Below are 21978 nucleotides of genomic sequence, written 5' to 3'. Positions count from 1 at the left end.
AATTAAGATACCGTGGCTACGGAGAGCAGAATAAGTAGATGTTCGCCCCCGCATGGCCTGTCCCTGCGTGCGGCTAACTCGGGTGCCCAGACAGGTCCGGGTTTTGAGTGTTAGCCTGGTTATGCGAGATGACTGGCTCCCAAGTTGTGTGCGTAATTTTGAGTCCTCTTATTTTTAAATAACGTCCTCATGTGACAAGATAGGGAACTCAATAACATCTTTCTCATTCAGCTCACTTGACCCTCCTCACCCTCAGTCATGACCTCGTAGACTTGTCTAGGATTCCGTAGGTTTTCTACCCACTATTATTGCCGCTGTACTTCGCAGGCTCTTCAGGCCCGTACCTGGCTGTCAAACGCTGGAGTTCTTATGAAAACCAGCTCTGGGGTTCTGTTGTTTGGTTACTTTCTTCTACTCCACTCCTAAGCAAACTGTCAAGCAGTTGACTTAAAAGGCCACATATAGTCATGAATTTGGGGACGAGAACGTTGAATTTAACACATTCTAACTGCTTTTCTCGGATGCCACTATCAGCCAAACTCATTTCCCTTTCTACCTTAAACACCGTCAAATCAAAATAATTCTGTAGCTACAAACCTAATCGGCACCATCCATGTGGTCCAACACCCATAATTTCATAATTCCCTCAGCAAAATGTCAATATGCTAGAGATAAAGTGACCAAAATTTTCCTATCCCTCTTGAAGTTTAACATAGTCTAGGGAGAACAAGGTGTTCAGAAAAGTATCCAGTGAGTAAAAACTAACGGACATAGAAAACATGGAAGGACTGTGAAATGGTGACCTGGAGCAGACCTTAATTTAAAAAGAATGAGCCTTAACATTCTTTTTAACAGTTGAGTGTTAAGCTTTCCACACATGAAGTTTCCAGGACGATGAAAGTCTCAGCAAAGCATCCAGTGTGGCCAGAGTACAGTAAGCAAGAGAGAAAACGGTAGGAAATTAGGCCTGATATTTGAAGGGCATATGGGCCAGATTTAGGATTCTAGGTGTGGTGTGGTTTCTACAGAAACCACTGGAGTCTGAATAACAAGTGACAAAATCCTGACTTGCCCTCTAAGGCTCAATCTGACTGCTATGCAAGAAAACTATACTACAGGACAGCAAGACTAGAAACAGAACCACCATAAGCTACTGTTGCCTGTTCTGAGAGTGGTGGTGGTCACAAGTGCTGGCTGACTTAGGATGTATTTTAAAGGTAGAATCATATGCATTTGCTTAAGGACTATAGATACAAGGTATGAAAGGAAACCAATGATATCCAAGGTATATGCCCTGAGCAACTGGATATACGTTCATGAACAGATAAATCTGAAATACTCATGACATTCAAATCAAGATACCAAGTTTGCGTGTGTTTGGGGGAGTCTGGGACCTAGAAACACTTCTGAGTGACTAAAATGATGACCGTAGTCAGTCATGGGATTGGTTAAGATCAACTAGGGAAGAATTTAGCCAAGGATGAAGTCTGCCACCAAGTCCTGGAAAACTCAGTAAAGGATACTAAGCATTGGCCAGATAGAAATGTGTAGAACCCATTCACAACCACCCTGCACTTTATGTTGTAATCATTTCTTACATGGGTTACACCAAGTCATCTCTTGCACCATATTATTTTGCTCTCAACACTGTTGTTTTTGCTTTTGCCACTGGACTGCCAGGGAATCCCCTGCACTGAGTGTTATTAAATGACAATTTTACTAGGTGACCCACCATCCTCTCCTCCCCCAATCCCAACCACTATACACACAGCTTAAAACTTACCAGTTTCCAACTCTCAAGAGACAAAACTTACCATGGAATAAAACTACAAAGCTGTTCTTAGTAGTCCTTACCTGTTGCTTCAGCCTCTCTAGCTCTATATCTATACTTTCACTCGAGTCAGTTTCTCAGTCACTGGAGATTTGACTTGGACATGCAGTTCTCTCCCGTTCTTTACCAGTTTACTACTTCTTATCCTTCAAGTCTTAACTATTCACATCAAAAATGTCTTTCCTGATCATTTTGACCAGGCCATATCCTATCACAGCCTTAATATCTATCATCAACTATGTTGCTGCATCATGGCTTTTGCTGTATTTTAGTATCATCACATCAACATCTTTGATCAGACTGATGAGAGCAGCAACCAGTGATTCTGTCACCACTGAATGCTTAGTGCTTGGAATGGTGACCTGGCAAAGAGGACCCAAATTTGCTAAATGAAGCTTTGGTGTACTGACTTAATACAGTGACTCCCTAATCTAAATACAGTACTTGCAGAAAACCAGTACTAAAAAGAACACTTATTGCCTTCACTGAATCAGGTTATCTTTCACTACTTACATACTCAAGGAGCCAGTCTTCTGCATGAGACTGGATTAGGCTTCAGAACCGCTGATTAAGGTATTAAGATCCCAATTGAGAAGAATTGTAGTAGTCTAATAAGGTGAGACTAACAAATTTAAGGTTTTTCCTCTCTTCTCACAAGTAGCACTTCTTCACTTAGAGCTTTGCTTAGTGGTATAAACAACTAAAGCAAACTTCACTCAAGGACAATTAAGGTATCAGGTTTTAATATGATTTAATCTAGTGTAATTTTAAAACATTCACTAGTCTTTTCCAGTATTTTTGTAGAATTCAAAATGGGAAAGGGTATAGAATGAGCCTTAACAAATTATTTTCATATTCCTGAGGGTTTTCCCTCCCCCCATTAACTCTTTAGAAGGGATAAGCTTAAGAGCAATACTGATTTTTTTTTAACATAACTTACAGTCAATAAAACTTTAAAGAGTGCTTAATAAGAACTCAAATGAGATGAACTTCAGAAACTTAAAAGATGAAATGATGGGTTTTAACTTTGTGCTTACCTGTATCCCATTCCCCCCAAGATATATTATTGAAAATATAATGAACAATATAAATCTCCTAAGACATTTAGGAGGCTGAATATTCAACTACTTTCTACATTTTATGAACTGCTTGTTAACAGAACATCTGTTAATTAACCTTCTGAGAATAAATACACATTCTCATGTCTCTAAGTGACGTCTCCCACATCACGGAGTCATATATATACATAGGAGGTTAAAGAACAGCAGAAGCTAGCTGATTAAAAATACTTAACAGGTTTTGTTTTAATATTACAAGAACGATGATCAGAAAACCTCTTTCAATAATATTCTTTAGGGATATTAAGATCTGAAAATAAAACTGCCCTAGCCAAGGTAATCAATGACACTGTACCTTAAAGCTTTAAAACAGAAGTCTCATTATCCACACGAGATGATTGATACTGTGCATTTAAATGAAAGTACTTTATATATGGCATCTTGCTATACCAAGCCACAATGCCACATGTGACAACCATCTCTTTTCAACTCTGCTAGAATATGCATTCGCCCACGCAAGGCCTCCTGCAGGGAGGACAAGCATCAAGCATCCACAAATTATACAGAACACTTAGTACCAAGACTCGGATCTTAATGGGACTTTTTAAAAAGTTCTCTGTCCCATAGAGAGGCGCTCCTTTAAAAAATATAGTCTGAATTGAGGCATAAAAGTTTTAGATTTAGACTACAATGGTAGAATGCCAAAAAAAAGGTATAATATGTCAAAAAGAACAAACGATTCTTTTAAAAACATACATAGAAATAATAAACCTACTAATACCTTTACACATTCATGACATCTGTACTAATGCATAGAAGTTTGAAACCTAGAAAGCATTTCTCCCCCATCCCATCTCTGAACTGATTCATAGAGATCATTGTATAAAGAACTTATTTCAATTTTGACTTTAAATGTCATGAAATTATTTTCTACACAGATAGCAAAGTTAGTTTTATATATAGAAAGATTGTAAGCACACATCATCTAGGGATTACCCAGTAAACCACAAATATTTTATCTATCTGCCTAAAATAAAGCAAACATATGGTTGTGGTACATCCCAGGCAGATGTCATTTAAAGCACACAAGGGGAGGTGCTAGCAGTAGAAATACTTATTTGCAAAAGTAAACAGATAACCCTTCCAATATGATGTACCACAACCACACATGAGAAAAGTCAAGAACTTCTTTTATTTTAAAATAAACATTGAAGTTTCCCCCCTTCCCCACCACCCTACAAAACTTTTGAATGTGGAATGTTCAATAGCCTATCCATTTTAGAAGGTTACAAAACCAGCAAAAACTCCAGTTGTCTAATGATCAATGTTTGAGAATAGTTTTATGGGTTTAAGTAGCTGAGCACCTACTGGAAAAAGTCTTTAGCTAAAGGCTGAAAACTAAATTCAATTTCTGCACAGAAAATACCATTAACTTAGTAGCCTTTGCTTAATGTAAGGTGGGATTAATTCCCCATGAAGTCAAAGTGGGATACAACAAGCAGCATTAAGTTCATAGGCACACAGAACTAGTGCTCCAACTGCTAGCACAAATTTCAACATCGTACATAAATTACTAAACTGTCCATCATCATCAGACTTGGGACTCTCCCTATACATCTATGGGAGGGAATCACCACTTTGAATATAAATACCTCCATGTGAAACAGATAATTCAGTTAGGGTTAGACAAAAGATAAGTGCAAGTACTGTAGAAATAGCTGCTGAAGATAACCATAAAATTTGTAACACTAAACTGCATGGGATGAACCACATAAGCTGCTAACTGTTGAACACCAGTGTTTCAAGATACAACTTTTATAAACATGTTTTATTTGTTTGCTTATACCATCAGAAGTGAAACTATTGACTGTCATTTCCCTAAAATAGGGAAATCAATCTAAAACACATACTGGTGCTTTTCAAAAGATAGCAATTTAAAAGGGTGGCAGCAGCAGGCATTTGATGTCTTTTTCTTTTAAAAACTTTCAGGCTGCAGGAAAAACATGTGACCAAGAGTGTTATGATTATCCATTAGATTTTCATCAGTACCTGTACCAATTTAGGTGACAATACAGCAAGATCCAAGGATTAGTGACAGACAATGTACGTCATAAGGAATGATATATACTACCAATCCTTACAAAAGTCATTGTCAAAGAACTGTTAAGTGTTCAAAAGGTATCTAAATATTTCACATTAAGTACAGAAGCGGCCATCCAGATTATATCCCTTAATTGTTGCATATTTTTCAAAAAGTGCCAATCAAAGCCTAGTTTTGCATTTTGGCTTTGTCTTATACAGTATCAGCTGTTAAAAAGCAATTTACATGTGTCTTAAACCACAGTCGTCTGGCCAGAGGATGAATAGTGCCGTGTCAAAGCCTAAGGCTGGTACCCAGCCTTGTATGTGTGATTAAGGGCCCATGCATAATTTGGTATGCATCTAAATGTTCAGTGCTCCAATTTAACCGGAAAAGGTGTGAAATGCATTTGTTCTGCCGAACCACACTCCACTCCTTCCATCTTCCTTTCAAGGGAAATATTTTAGTTTTGTCAGTTACCATTGAATGACTCTAGGGCTGATTTGTAGATTTTATCCAATGTCAGAAGTCAATCTTGCTTTATCCAAGCCACTTCAAATAACTATGGAGATATCACCCCATTAAAGTATATTGTGTTTTACTCCTAAGCAAGGGTGAGGAATCTGAGTATCATGTGCAAGGCTCAAGATGACGCTTAGGACAGAACATGCAGAGTAAAAATAGTTTCCTTCCATATCCAGGTAATATAAAGCTGACAATTGTAGTCCTGTCTTTATGGGATGAAAACAGTCCCTTTACAATAAGTTTCCTGAAAGGGAGAACAAATAGATAATAACTCTTCTGGTAACATATTATGGTACACTGGCCAGTGTGTTTTTGGCGATTAAACATAATCCTGTGAATCAGATTAATTCACTTGCTGAGTGTTCATTTGCGGCATCCCTCTGTTGGGTCTTGGGGGCCCTCCACGACCTAGAAGACAAAAATGGCATTTGGTTTTTCTTTCAAATATTATTTGTTTTGCCTTCAAGCAGATTTTCATCTGAAGTCAAGAAGCATGTGGGCAGCTTGTCACCACATTATTAGGTTTAAGAGGTCAATTCTTCAGTGTTCAAGTTTCACCTGTCCTGGAAGTTGTCATGCGCAAATTTGCTCATGTTCTCTAGTTAAAAGAAGAGTAGAGCTAATGGAGTATTCCACCAGTACTCATTCATTCATTCATTCAACAAGTATTTATTGAGTGCCTACTATGTGCCAGGCACTGTCATCAGGCGTTGGAAATAGATACAGCAGTAAAGACAGACAAAGTACCTGCTCTCATGGAGCTTACATTCTAGTGTACACTCTAGCTTACATTTCAGTAGTAACATCATACTATCAAAATTAATAAAAGCACCAGAATGAAAAACAGACCTTATTACCTAAACTGTTATAAAGAAACTACATAACATTCAAAATTGTATAATGACTTGTAACAGATAAAGTAACTTTTTACATGCTGTTAAAACAGATTTTTAGCTACCAGTCAACTCAACTTTCATTGAATATGCTACAAGGTGAGAAAGAACATAACCCACATTCACATGCAAATATCCTTTGATACTTCAAGTCAGTAATTCCCAAGTGATCCATAATTTAAAAAAAAAAAATGCACCTTTTTTGCTGGCCAGTTTCTACTAGCATTGAAATTAAAGAATTTTGTAATTCCTCCTTAATATACATTTGTATACATATTATGGCCAATATCTAGAGGAAATCAATTCAACTTCCCTCAAATCAGAGAACCATTTAGAACTTCAGATCATATGAAATGCTACCTCTAATTGTTACACAGATTGACTTTCTACCCAAATAGGAAGTAGTTTTCCTATATTAAGAGACAAAACAAAAAACTCTCAAAACCTGTAATTTTTAAGTATAGTTCTGCAAGTTGGTTATGAATTTGGAGGCTTTGTTTAAAAGTCAGAAATAATGACATTTATATCCATAATAGTGGTCCAAAAGGCATTGAAATTTCAATTTTCTATCACTTCTAAATGGTTCTCTAAATGTAACTATGGCTTATCCGGCCATTAAAGGGTTTCTGGCCCTAAAATATAATAAGCATGTTTCAAAAATGAAAGAGGAATAATAAATTTATATAAATGTTCAATCTCATTCCAAAAATGTCTTACAAAAATGTTTCAGTAAGTACTTCCTAAAAACATTTAGCAGGTTTTAGGACCTGAAAAATAATTTGCAGTTGGAAAAACACTTTCTGAGGAGGAGAAATGTTCTAGTTTTCAAGACAGTTTATATAGTAACAGGGATAATCATTCAAAAAATTAAATTTGGGTTCAAGATAAGTTTTAGAAACAAAGCATTTCATTTAATCCCTAGCAACAACTCTGGAAATGATAAATGTATTCCTAACATGTAACCTACATGCAGACTATGAACAGCTCTTCCAAGGCCAGAACAGAAGCTCCACTTAGGAGCTAGGATCACCACCACAAAATATTACCTCGTGGGGCTCCCCGTGGTCCACTCTGCCCAGAGCCTCGCTTGAAATTCTGCTGATATCCATCCTAAAAGACAAGCTTGTTAGTACTGAAGAAAAGGTAATTTTTAAACCTTACTCTATTCTTACAGTCTTTTATAGAATACAAAATTGTTATTCTTTTAGACATTTAAACATAGCATTGCCACATGATATTCTGTAATAGTACTTCTCTTATTTTCAAGATCAATGAGATATACTTCTTTGCTCATAAAAATCATTGTCTATCAAACTCTATTAAATGAATCCCTACATTGAGTGCTAAGAAAAGCAAAAGTCATCATTCTCCACAAAGAGGTATCTTGTACAGAGGTTCAAAATTAGCCCCAAATTACTTACTCTAGTTCGTCAAGCAACTACATTAGTCCCTTTCATTGCGGTACTTAGGTCAGATTTATATTTTTAAACAATTTCACCTACCCGCTGATAGCCAGAGTAGTCCCGGGGAGCACTGAACTGAGACTGTGTATAACCACTGTTTGGAGTGTTAGTAGAGAATGAAGGGCGGTAACCATCATATCCTCCTAAAATGTAGGACAAGAAGAAAAAAATAAAAATTTTTTTCGTTATCTTCTTAAGGAGTTTTTACCTTCTCACTACTGACCAAGGAAGAACTGAAAAATTGTAAGCCATGCTAGTTATTCAAACTAATTTCTAATTTCTTATCCTGATCTAATTTGTCTCTATTGCCTTAGAAGATGAAATAGTTACCCATCCTTGCATACATACACACAGAAAACAACAAATCTCCATAAGGTATCATAATTTATAGAAAACACTATCCTTTACAGGACAGTGGCAGATATGGGTTTAATACATACAAAATACTCAGTCCCAATTCTGCCGATTTAAATAACTCTTATCAACACATACCAAAAAAAAAAAGTTTACACTGTACATATGAAGCTAATGCAGAGAGATACAATTTTTTCATAAAAAACATGACATATTTCTATGTACTGTGCAAATCAGAAAAGAATATGAACTTTCTTTTGGGGGTTTTTGTCTTTACCTCTGAATCCATTAGCAGGTCCTCTGTATCCATTCATCAAGCCCCGAGCACCACGGGAACCTCCACGAGACACACCACGACTGTTGTAATAGGGCTGACTGCTACGCGGAAATCCAGTGTTCTGCTGAGGAGGCTGCTGGTGGTTACCAGTCACTTGATGGGGCTGGTCCTGGGAACCATGGTAAGTGCCAACCACTATAACAGAAAGAAAAAAATACATATATACATGTGTATACACACACACACACACACACACACACAGCTCATTACAATTTGCCTGATTTCTATATGCTTTCTCGCTTAAGAAATGTCTTTTAAAAAAAAAATGAAATGTCTTACACAGTCTCCTCAAAGTTTAATTCTGTCCTTAAATTTTCTGTCCTTAAATTTTCATATTAATAACAGAGAAAACTGCACATTAATGAAATCCCTGTCTTGCTCCTACCCCTGTACTGCTGCTAAATCACTTCAGTCGTGCTAAGAGAATGAAGTTCTCCAACAATAATTCCAAATCTCTGAGAGCACACATGGTGTGAAAGCACACCATTCTATCCTTCCAAATGACTTGAAAGGCTGTATTATTTAAACATCTTCTGAGAGGCACCTCTGTGTAGCACAAATGACCTACAATCATCAAAAGATTTTATGTACTGAAATATTTAAGATTCTGTACCATTTAATTATTTCTTTTCATTATAAACCTCCCATTGCTAGTTTTCTTATTCCTCTAAATTTCCCTTGATATTTGTTAAAACATACAAAACCATACCTTCCCATAGCTAAGCAGCTATACTCAGCAGAGTATAAATACATCAGCAGAGGCCTTCAACATATACCTTGTCATAATACTTGAGTACATTTCAAGTATTTTTAATGCACAGCCAATTTAGAGAAGAATTAAATAGTACTCACACTGGCACTTAACCCCCAGAAGTGAAGGTTCTACAAGGTCCATACTATTATACCTTAGATCCCTCCTCCTTCCACAATGGGGAGAAGCCTAAAATCTAGAAACCTTCAAAAATAAAATAGCAAGGTACATTCCTGGTATTACCCCAATGTTCATAATTCACAACAGAGAAAAAACAATGCTAATAGTAACTTTGTGAGATAAGGAAGGTATAGACCAAAGGAAGGCCCATACTCCAGGAAGAAAAACAGTCAGCAGCCTCCAGGCAGCCCAAATCTTGTATGTTTGGGCAGAGAGAAAAGGTAGTGTGAGTCTTGAAAATTTCTCTGACCTACTTTGTATCTTCAAGAAATCCATCATGTTTATGAGTTCTTAGAATGCTATTTTGCAACAAAAAAACTAGAGAATGCCTAGGTAAGAAAAGGCTCTTTTTTTAACTATGTAATGGATCAAATACACTAAGCACAATGTGATCTTTCTACATAAATTATCTTTTACTATATTCTCAAAACATAATTATAAAGCAAATGTCACAAATACCAGTAACATTTTCTATCTGTAAAGATTCACTCAGGAAATTCCCTGGCGATCACTGGTTAGGACGCGGGTTTGACCCCTAGAGTAGGGGAACTAAGATCCCGCCATGCCACATGGTGTGGCCAAAAAAAATTTTTTTTTTAAAATAAAAGGATTCATTCATACGCAAGTAGAAAATGGTCAGAAGAAGTGAATTTTCGACATTTTTTGTAAGAACTGTATTATCCTTGGTCAAATCTCACTGCAAGAAACTCAAAGCAGAACAATTAAAGTGTGATCTTTATTTTAAAGGTCCTAGTTAAGTGCACATAAAGCATAAGCATACACTTTTAGTCCATTTAAAAAAAAATCAAATATCCTTGCAGATCTTTTTTTCATGTCGTTCCTGATGAGATACTAATTCAAAACTTCTGCAATGATGGGGGACTTTCCTGGTGGTCCAATGGCTAAGACACCACGCTCCAAATGTTGGGGGCCAGGGTTCAACCCCTGGTCAGGGAACTGAATCCAACATGTTGCCACTAAAGATCCACATGCCACAGCTAAGACCTGGTGTGGCCAAATAAATATTAAAAGACAAAAAACTTCTAATGGGATACACTGACTTATTCAACAAGTATCGTTTAACGCCCTCAACATGCCAACCCAGGTCCTAGACACAAGGGATGAGATAGTTTCCAACACATAATCCTTGCCCATAAGGAACTTTTAATAGTAGGAAATAATAAGTGAATAAAATATACATACAAGTGAAAACATCTATGTTGTTTCAGGTAATAAGAGATTAAGGAAAACACCAAGTAGGGTAAGTGAATGACTAAAGTAAGCACTTTATATTTGGACAAGGCAATGAAGGCAGGTAGGTCTCTGTGAGGTGGTATCTGAGCACAGGCTTAAAAGTCACAAAGCAAGCTATGCAAACATCAGTGAAAGAAAGTTTCAAGCAAAAAGAAAACAAAGCATAAAGGACTTTTTATTTACATTAAAGAAAGAAGAGAGTTTGTGTCTGTGACTGTTTGGGCACATGATAAAGAAAACAGGACATACAACAGGATCAAGGTAGGGGGCTAGATCATGGATCTCGTAAACTAAGGTAAAGACTGCGTTTCTTTTCTAAACATAATTGAAAGTCACTGGGAGGCTCTGAACAGGAAGAGAGACATCTGATTTACATTTTAAAATCACTCTAGCTACTGTGTGGAAAACAGACTGGGCTAACTAACGTAAAGGAAGAGTCAAGGGAGAGAGCTGCAATATTCTAGGTAAGAGTTGATGGCAGCCTAGATTGCAGTGGGTAGTGTGGCTGTATTTGAGCAAAGCATATGGGCTGACTTATTTTTTACTGAAAATATCAGGAAATGTTTTGAAGTCAATTTTCATTAATAACATATATTTTGACATGGTAAAAAAAAAAGATTATCTAGCACCAATGCTTCACAGTCAATTAGTGAAGTTGAGTAGAATATAAGATAGCTTGAACTCAATCGGCACAAAAGGTAAAACTAACCAAATCAAATGATAAATCAATTTATCAATATGATAAAACACATATTGGTAATTCTCATAATATTTCAAACTGTTTCATTATTAGATAAGTTATGGTGATCTGCAGTCAACAATCTTTGATGTTACAACTCAAGTAAGGTCTTGGAGGATGGTTAGCAATCTGGGACAATAAAGTATTTTTTAATTAAGGCATGTACACTGTTTTTTTAGGCATGATGCTATTACTGCACACTTAATAGACTATAGTATGTATGGTGTTAAGAGAATTTTTATATGTACTAGGAGACCAAAACATTCATATGACTCACTTTATTGAGGTATTTGCTTTATTGCAGTGGTCTGGAACCAAACCTGCAATCTCCTCAAGGTATGCCTTTATGTGGCACTGAATAATTAAAGGAGCCTGAGAATGAGAAGTCCAATTTTATCATTCAGAAGCAGAGACTGCATAACTGCCAAATTTCTATCAGACTATGGTTGATTCAAACTCTACTGATTAGTGATGCTAACTACCACAGGGATATGTAAGAAAAATTATTGTTGACCCAAGTCTGTCAAGAATCAGACAATTAAGAGTTATTCACATCAGTCAAGTTTACTAGTCTGTTGTGGGTTTCTAATTAAATCTCTAATTATTTGAATTTAATAACCAAAGACCTAAAAAAATATATTTATGTCTTATAAATATTAAGAAACCTACTATTGTGAGAGATATGGTAACTGGCCAAGTTATGACCTTATTTGCTGGCAAGGACTTTGTTTTAACCTAGTCTACTAAATGTAGCCTCACCATGCCTTTACTGCTTAACTTTGTATAACTGACTTGCTGCCAGATATCATGCTACCAGGCTTCAATTAATTAGCAATTAAAACCAAAGTTGATCATGATTCAAATAACAAGTTTAATTCCACTAAAATCACCAATGAAATAGGCTATTATGAAAACTCACTAACCAAAGGAAAATGGGCATATGGTCTCCAAAACCTGCACATAATTCACATACAGCAAATATGGACTTGATTGTACTCAGAATCAGCAATGAAAAATTAATTTGTTTTGGACTACTACCAAAATAAAAACTCTTGGTCACTGCCACTCTAAAGTCCAAACTCGCCTAACAGTGTCAATCACTGCAGTGGAAAGCAAGTAGCCAATGAGGCGACACTGGTTTTCCTACCTGTTTGAAGCTGTTCTTGCTGAAGCTCTGTTTGTTCTACTTGGTGAGGCTGACTGGAAAAGCTCTGGTTATAACTAGCCTGGTACTGATTTTGCTGTTTTAAAGTTTCTGGTTCATTAACAGGAGGAACTGGGGCATTCATATTGAACACCTATAAGTAAATAAAGTAAATGATTAGTTCTTCCCTTTATGCTAATCATTTTCCTACTTTTAACATGGCAGATCTTAATACTGGTTTTAACTGAGATGTAAACAAACATCACAAGTCCCAAGGCATTTATTTCTCTCTCTCTCACACACACATGTTCTTCAGTTCACACACACACCATGTAGCACTTTTTAGCAGAGTATAAACGGATTAAAAATCTGAGAAGACACAGGATCAGAATCCTTGGAAATGCTATTATAAATGAGAAATCTTAAAAGCTGCAAACCCCTGATACACTATCACTTAGATAAATTAAATCTATGAACTTTAAGTTGAATATTTTATTATATTTTAATTGAAAATTAGTATTTTAAGCATTTAACTCTATGAATTTTCCTGTGAGCACTGTTTTAGCTATATTCCATTGATCACAGTATTTTCATTATTTTCTAGAAATCCTACAATTTAGAGATGCTCACTGAAGAACCATAGTATCATAACATCTATTACTCTGAGATATAATTCAGTAAATTAAAAGGTTCAGTAAACATGACAAAGTGTAAACAACTGATCTCTAGGTAATGCTCTGTGCTGTGTGTGTGCTCCGCCGTGTCCAACTCTCTGTGACCCTATGAACTGTAGCCCACCAGGCTCCTATCCATGGAATTTTCCAAGCAAGAATACTGGAGTGAGTTGCCATTTCCTTCTTCAGAGGATCTTTCTGACTCAGGGATCGAACCCACACATCTTCTGTATTGGGGGGCAGATTCTTTACCACTGTGCCACAAGGGAAGACCAATGATATATATCCGTCTACTTTTTTCAAATTTAAAATTCTGTTACTTTAAAGGGTGAAACTACAAAACAAGATGTAGGCACGTAACTCCTAAGATTCAAGTTTATCTCTGTGAACAGAAAAAAATGAGTTTTATGTTCAATTAAACATACTCTATAAAGTTACAGGAGATGCAGACTCAAGCACAAAGTTAAAGACTTTTTGCTGAGACTCTACCATGAAGATAGTACACACCAGGCACTTAATGTCAGTTTACTTAATCTGCTTACCGTTTGCATGGATTGGAATGGAGCTGCATTTACATTGATTCCACTGCTATGTAAAGGTTTGCTTGTCCCAGCCTGGAACACTTGAGGCTGAGAAGCAGCAGGAAGGGATGATGATGCTGTAGTCTGGTCTGTATTTAAAGAGATCGTTGCCTAAACACAGAGTGAATAGATGCACTTTAATGGTAAACTAAGACCCATACATATGTTAATAAACTCAACTATTTTATGAAATAAAAATAATATCATGAATGCATTAGGTCCAAAACAAAGAGATACTGCATTAACAGTTATTTGCCTCCACCCAATTCAAGTGCCTCATCAAGTTTATATGACCTAGTAACACAACTTGCCTGAATCTGGTCAATCGGTTCCTTTTGTGGTCGTTGCTCAGTAGCATGAGAAGGTTGGTACAAGGGTTGAGATGCTGTATATCCCTCATTTGTAGATGAAACCAAAGGAACCTAACAAAGAAGTAAAGAAATCAAAGCTTCATTCTGTTATAAACCAACTTCATTACATACAGGGCTAAGAAATAGATATTCATGTTAAAGAGACTATAAAATCTAGCAACTGGAAAAATACATACATTATTAAAGCTCAAAGTTAATAAACCCAAACCCAGTTACAAAGTTCCCAACAAATGTACATAATATCTACACTAAATTTTAAAATTATGAAATCTAAACTATGTCTTCTCAAACTGTTTCAAATTTAAAAACTTCATTAAAATTAAAAACCACAAGGATTAACAAATAAATTGTTTTTATTAGTTCATTAAAAGAAAAATAAATGTAAACATGGAAATAAAAGTTGATAGCTACTCACGCCAGACTTGACACTGATCAAACTCACACCTAGTTTTCACAGGCTAGCTAAGAACAGATTAAAAACAAAAACTGCAAAAATAGTTATCAGTCTTACCTGTGTAGCTTCTGGTTGTACAGAAACTTGATTAGGTTGAGCAAGTCTAGATTCAGAATGAACTGTAAAATTGACCAAAAAAATACTGTCATACAAAATCAAATTTCTTCAGAGATGTATAAATACCTTTTACTTAAGTCTCTAAAGTCAATTTTCTATAGCCAAATCCTAAATAAACTATTTAGCAATTATGAAAGTAAATGGGGAAGTACAGGAAGGATTTTAGCTTTCAAGTGAGCATTTTCAATTAACTAATACTCATTATTAATCAACTGCTACATGCCTTTCACTTTTTTTTGCAGTGTTAGTGAAATAATACTAACAAATGGGTGTAGAGCAAAATAAAAATCAATGCTAGAATTATCCCTGAAAAAGAGCTTTTTAAAGCAGTTAACTACAAAGGAGCATTACTCTTAGTCAAAACTTTGAGACAGATAATATTCAGAAATATTTTAACTATCAACTTTCAATATAATTTCAAATGCTTCCACTGGAAAAAATAAAAATTTATCTTTAAAAAGCCTATATTCAATTCACTGTGCATGTTACTGTCAACTTTCATCATTCTTCCACTAATCTTCCAAATCATGGTTAAACAGATAATCAAAAATACAGTATCTTTGGTTAGTCATTTGGAAATCATCCATTTTCACTGGAGAGTCTAGTTGACTTACCATCACCTGAAAACCTAAGTAGCTTTACAGGTTACATCAGTGGTGCACGTGTTGACTGACATAGCTAAGAAAACTATGTATTTTCTTCCTCTGGTAGAGCTCAAAAAGTAAACACTAGTAACTCTGTGAGTCCCTGATCTGTTTTCTAACTCTTGGTAGAGATATGAGGCTCCCCTTCATTTAGAAAAATCCTAACTTACCATTTTAACTGTGTTCATTAAACATGCTTTTACCAGCAACTCCGTTTATAACATTTAAGATTAACATTAAATGTGTTACCTCCTACTGTTCCATTTTTATGCTCTTAATGCTGACATGTTGTAGGAAAAAAACAAGACTCAAAATTACTAACAGTCTTTAAGAGATGCTCCCCTTAACCCAATACGAAAGCACCAACCCTATTTATTGTGCTGCTGTTTCAAATAATGGTGTTAAGACTAGTGAGAAACGGAAACTTCAGCTGTCTTCTAGTCCATCTCTTCCACTATCCTCTTAAGCATTTCCTTACCCACTCACTACTCCATCTCATTTTTAAGTAATAAAATGTTCAAAAATCCTTCTAAAAAGCTGCAGTCATCCTTCAGAGAAAGACACCTATCTTTTTTCCTAGATTAATTTTTAAAAAATAATTTGATCTTTCCTTTTTCCAAATATAGGTAACATTTTTTTGGTCATGCAGCATGTGGGATCCTAGTTCCCTCACAAGGGACCAAACCCGCACCCCTTTTAATTGGGTACATAGTCTTAACCACTAGACCACCAGGGAAGTCCGTTCCTAGGTTAATTTTGAAATTTAAAAAGCCAAGCAAAACTTCATCACACCAAAAAAAAAAAAAAAAAAAACCCAACCAGGTATAACACATCTATAGTTGTACAAGTCAGAATGTGGCTGCTATAAGGCAAGGGAAGAGGTAGTAACTAGTGACTACAAGGGAACACAAGTAGGCTTCTGAGATATTAATAATGTTCCACTTCTGGGTGCTGGTGAGTTCAACTTTGTAAAACCTCATCACACTTTAAATTTGCATGTATGTTTCTGTATGTCCATATGCCAATAAAGTTACCAAAAAAAAAAAAAATCCACCACTAATAACGATGGAACTATATTTATGGTTCGTATTATAGGAAAAAAAGAGTTAACACTTCTTACCAAATTAAAACATTCAAGATCTGAAAGTAAAACATTAACAATAAAAAGATTAACTTTCACAAACTTTACATAACCTAAAAACACTAGTTCTGTATTTCTTACATAAACATGGATCACTACCAACCTGGAGGGCAAACCAGCTGGGGTATGTCCATGTTCTGCGCTGGATTCATCGGCTGTGCAGATACAATGGCAGGATCAAGTGTCTGGTTTTCAAAATCCAGCATTGAATCCTAGGATGTAATGCAATTTATATTTAGGTAGGGTATAATGCATAAAGTTTAGGTAGGATATAATGTAATTAAGTTAATGTAAACAACCAGTATCTGACGAGTACCTACCTGTATGAAGTTATAGGGGCCCTGCATTTGTGCCATAAGGTCCTGTACTCGCTGTCTTCTCACGAGGGGATCGGCTTGAGCCACTGGGGTCAAAGAGTGGGGTTCCGGTACTGAAGGAGATGCAGCCTGAGGCTGCTGCTGGAGTGAGTTTACCACCTAAAGCAGAAGAGGAGGACAGGTTGGTAGAATGAGAGAGCTCCATCCATTACCATCATGACTGGTCCCCAAATTACACATACCATGTATATACTATAAACAGAATAACAGATTTGAATGTAGTCAACCTGACCAAATTAAGTCCAAGTTAACATTCTGATCAATGCTCTCACTTCTACAGTGTTCACAATTCCACAGGGCTGCCACATATTAATAGCATTTCAGGTTTACCTTGTAAATGGCTTTAGAAAAAAAAAAGATACTGTGTCTATGTCCTAAAACCAAGTATTTTGCTTAAACTGTTAAGCCTTCTACAGTAAGTAAACCTATATACCTATATCAATTATATATCTATCTCAGTACCTGATATATACCAAGCATTCAAGAAAATGTTAGCTATTATCATTAAACTTTGAGCTCCTATCATTTCACTCTCCACCAGTACCATAGGATCAAGCTCTATCATACCTTGTCTAAATTGCTACAGAAGCCAAATTTCACTCTACCTATCCTAATAATTTCTCCTAATTATTGTTTTAAGTAATTCCCTGCTCTAAGAAATCTCACTAATTTTTATTACTACAAATTTACATATTTCTCTGCCTGGCTGTTAAGCCTGGGCAAGTCACAACCTTAGTTCCTTTATAAGCAATACTGAGCTAACAGAACCTGGTACTCAACAGCATCAGGGTAAAGGAAGAGTCTGAAATGACACTTCAATGTATCCCCTGTCAGGCAGTCTTTCCGAAGGCTATCCATGCAGGAGACCAGATTTTCACAGTGCAACCTGATTAACAAGTTATGTACTTTAATAGATTGAGCATGTAAACTACATAGATATTTGTATATTTTCTTGTAATTGGAACAGTAAAGTGGTGATTATATTAAATACCCACAGAAACAAATCACCTTTTAAACAGAACAGTCTTATATAATGAGTTTGTTGTTATAATAAATGTACTTTTAATGCAAATTACTTGAAAATCTAAATTTGTTCTTAGGAGAGATAAAAAGTACTAATTAACAAAAGACAAGCTTCTAACAGAGAACTCTTACCTCAACAGTTTCAACTGTCCATTCATCTACCTGCTCCTTTTCACCACTGCTGAACTGTGTTTCTGCCATAAATTGTCTATTTACATACTGCAAAGCAAAGTAAACGTTTGAGACCTCTGTTTGAAAGACAGAAAGAAAAAGCTAGCATAAAACAAAAATCATACCTCTGTTGATTCAACCTCATTTTGTTCAGTGTATTCTTCCGCTGGCTCAGGTTCTAAAAGGTTAAAAAATGATACAAAAGAGTGTAAAATATATTTTTTAAAGTTAACAGTTCATTTAAATCCACTTCCCCATCATATAATCTGAATTTACAAAGTTATAGTTACTAGTAAGTTTCTGTATTTTATTACTCTTACAATAGTAGAAAACATTTTTTTTACCAGGTATTCCAGGCTTACTTCAGTTTCAACAGTAATTATTCTGGATCAAATATAATGCCAATAAAACAGCATCCTAGTCTCCACACTAATCTACTTGGTAAAAGTGGTGGTGGTGGTGGGCTGGGAAAGACTACTTGGGAATTTACTGGCAGTCCAGTGGTTAGGACTCAGTGCTTTCACTGCCAGGGCCCAGGTTCAATCCCTGCTCAGGGAACCAAGGTATTGCAAGCCCCTTCCCCCCAAACAGAAACACAGATAAAACTCTGACTTAAATTGCTTTATGTGGATCTGCAACTATAAATTCCACCCATCTGCAATGTTCCTGTCTAGTTTCAACCTAATAGCTAAAACCTGTAAGAAATGCTTACCACTGTATACATACTACTTCCTAAATGAAGAACCTGAGGTACAGAAGTTCAGTAAGTTGCCCAGGTTTTACATCATTAACACGTGTGGTAGCCAATCCAGGCAATCTGATTCTAGAATCCATGCTTTTACCCATCACAAAACTAATACTCCTTAGATAATGCTTCCAACAGTACTCAAAATTTTATTCATCAACTTATCATAAAAGTCCTCATAGTAACTGTTTACCTACATATTAGTGATACACTAGGTGCTAGAATAGATCTCTGGTGCCTGAGAAATTTTAACTCTCCAGCATAGAAAACAACAACAACAAAACCTCATACCATTCTCCTTAAATACTGGCATGGTAATAAGCCACAATAAATGAGCACCATCAGTCAAAAATCTACTTGAAAAGCCATATATACAATAGTTGCCCCCTTATGCACATTCCAACCAAGCAATAATGCAACAAGAGAAAGACGTTTGTAACAGCGATAAAGGTCAGTAAGATAAGTAGCTGATATTTAATACCTCTGGGAATTACTCTTAATGTGTTTTGTCAATATTTGGTCATGCTTCAAGTTTCTCTAAAAATCTAAGTGTACAAATGTAACTAAATAAATGTCTAGCTTGAACCTGTGGCAAAGGACCAAGACCCTGAATTAAGTTCAGAGCCACCTGAGTACTCACCAGCTTCAGCTACCTGGTCTTCAACTGTAGGTGCTGAGGCCGCCTCCTCTTCCTCACACAGACCGTTCTGGTGGTTGTGGGTGCTGTCAAAGTAGTTTGACTGGAAAACACGCTCAACAATTTCCTTTAGAGCTTTATCTAAAAACACATCATGAATTATAATCTTAGACTATCTGACTTAAAAGATTAAACATTCTACAAGATATAGCAGTGAAAAAAAAACCCATCAAATGTTACTTAAAAAATTAAAACATTAAATTCCAAAAGAAATTACAGAACAAAAGAGAACAAGCAATTATTTGTATTAAATTTTAAGTATTTTAAATAATTAGTCCAAAAAAAAGTCCAAAATAAAATCATTTATTCTTTCAATAAGCATATATCTAGCACCTAACTACATGTTATGCAATGTAGTAGGCACTAGCACTACAGAAAGGTATGTAAAAGACATAGTATCTGCCCTCCCGATTATCATTTATTCATTCAATATGCATTTATTTTGCACCTAACTATATGTTAAAAAGTGTACCAGGCACTGGGGCTACAGAAAGGTATGTGAAACACATAGTATTTGCCTTCCCTAAGCTAACAGTCCAATGGAGAACAGCTCTCAACTACTCACAATAACAGTACAGTAACATCTGTGAAAAGAGCTACACAGAAGTACATGCACTGGACCTCATCAAGCAGAAACCATGAGAAGCTTTCCTGGTGTAAGGATTACAAGAGCTGAGATCTGAAAGATGAGTAGCAGAGAGGAAGAAAGTATTTCAAGGCAGAGGCAACAGCATTTACAAAGCCCTGTACAAAGAAGTGTGCCAAATACAAGTCAATTTACGTATGCATTGAGGCTGAAGCAAAGGAAATAAGGAAAAAGCCTAAGGAAAGATAAGTCTCAAGACTGTTAAGGGCCAGAATCTACAAGGTCTTACAAACTATATATATAAAAAAGAAAACCTTTAAAAGATTCTAAAAAGGGATGGATGGTGAATTCAGGTGAGAGACAGCATTACAGAAGAGAAGAAGAAGAAAAGTAGAGAAAGAAGTAGATTCAAAAGATATTTAAAAGGCAAATACAATTGTCAGAACTTGGTACATAAAGGTGTCAGGGCAGCAGGTGCAGGTCTATGTCAGGAGTTAATTTCCTGGCCTTGTATAATAGATGTAGATCAAGAACTACTAATAGGTAACTATACAGAAAAATCAAACTTCAGAGACATTACATCAAAGGAGTATAAAATTAATCCTATACTCCTTTGATATAAAACTATTGGGGATTTCCTGGACATACAGTGGATAGGACTATGTACTCTCACTACCAAAGGCATGGGTTCAATCCCTGGTGGGGAACTAAAATCCCACAAGATGCGCAGCATGGCCAAATAAACTATTTAACAATTTTTTGAATGCTGAACAGAACACTTCATGTGTTCTCTCTCCCTCTCCTTCAGAATCTCCTGCCTCAGAGCTGTTTTAAAAACTTATGAAAGCTGAATGCAAAAAGAACACACTCAATTGGAGTAAATTACACCTTTCTATTAACTATAAAGGTGCTACATTCCCAAGATTCAAGAATGAGGCTAGGTAGAAAATAACATCAAAACAAGCGACAGGCTTAGACTTTAACCCTTATTACTCAACAGAGTTCATGAAAATTTTAGCAGACATGACCTAAAGCTAGTTTTGAATCTAACAAATTTACACCCATGTCAATTACTTTCTAATCAAACTTTAAGTGGGGAATTCAGTACATATTTGTATCAGAACTAAATCAAGAAGTTTTTTTTTTTTAAACCAAGAAATACAAACACAGGCCAACAAATCAAGAAAATGGATTTCTTACATGAAAAGATACACAAGGATTGGCTCCTCATATTTGATTTACCCATTTCCTTAAAGCAAATACACTCCAAATTATATCATACAGTTTTGCCAAAAAATCTTTTCATTTCTTTTCAATCATAATAGCTAAAAACAAGGCATACAAACAGATACTTTTGCCTTAGTATGTTCAAAAATCTACTTCCATAAATCAACATTAAAAACAGCTAACAATCCAGTCCCTTTTACTAAGTGGTTAAAATCTAAAATTCCTAATTTACTGAAGTAGTATAACTTAAAAATATCCTTAAAAAAAAAAACCCTGCATATTTACAGTTAAGGCGCTCATATATAGAATGTTGGTCTAGCTAATTAGCTTTTTCAAAATACAAAAAAAAGAATATCCGAAATTAGCAGAAATCTAAGAAAAAATTTAAAAAAGACTAAAGCAATGACCATGAATAGAATGCATGGGGTGGAGTAAATGTTTTTCACAAGATTTCATCCATAAGGAAAAACCAGTCCCCATTTAACACCAAAAACAATGAAAGCCAATTTGGTGTTAATCTGTCCCCCTGAAACAGAATAAGTTAAGAACAAAACCATGTTA

The 21978-nt window shown here is 35.8% G+C and overlaps 1 protein-coding gene across 1 annotated transcript in view; it reads right to left on the bottom strand.

Annotated features, from left to right (window-relative positions):
- Nucleotides 1-2565: 2565 nt before the first annotated feature.
- CAPRIN1 (cell cycle associated protein 1) overlaps nt 2566-21978 on the bottom strand; it is a 35799-nt gene continuing 16386 nt past the window's right edge. Inside the window, exons 7-19 of the mRNA XM_043481533.1 lie at nt 19548-19685; nt 18288-18340; nt 18124-18210; nt 16912-17067; nt 16695-16803; nt 14747-14808; nt 14176-14286; nt 13826-13975; nt 12613-12763; nt 8482-8676; nt 7890-7993; nt 7434-7497; nt 2566-5902 (exon numbers count right to left, since the gene is read on the bottom strand). Of these exons, the coding sequence (XP_043337468.1) occupies nt 5838-5902; nt 7434-7497; nt 7890-7993; nt 8482-8676; nt 12613-12763; nt 13826-13975; nt 14176-14286; nt 14747-14808; nt 16695-16803; nt 16912-17067; nt 18124-18210; nt 18288-18340; nt 19548-19685 (1445 nt within the window). The 3' untranslated portion in view covers nt 2566-5837. The remainder of the gene's footprint in view (nt 5903-7433; nt 7498-7889; nt 7994-8481; nt 8677-12612; nt 12764-13825; nt 13976-14175; nt 14287-14746; nt 14809-16694; nt 16804-16911; nt 17068-18123; nt 18211-18287; nt 18341-19547; nt 19686-21978) is intronic.

The sequence above is a fragment of the Cervus canadensis genome, chromosome 11 (genome assembly GCF_019320065.1).
Source record: "Cervus canadensis isolate Bull #8, Minnesota chromosome 11, ASM1932006v1, whole genome shotgun sequence".
Lineage (NCBI taxonomy): Eukaryota > Metazoa > Chordata > Mammalia > Artiodactyla > Cervidae > Cervus > Cervus canadensis.
This window is presented reverse-complemented; position numbering and strand designations above follow the sequence as displayed.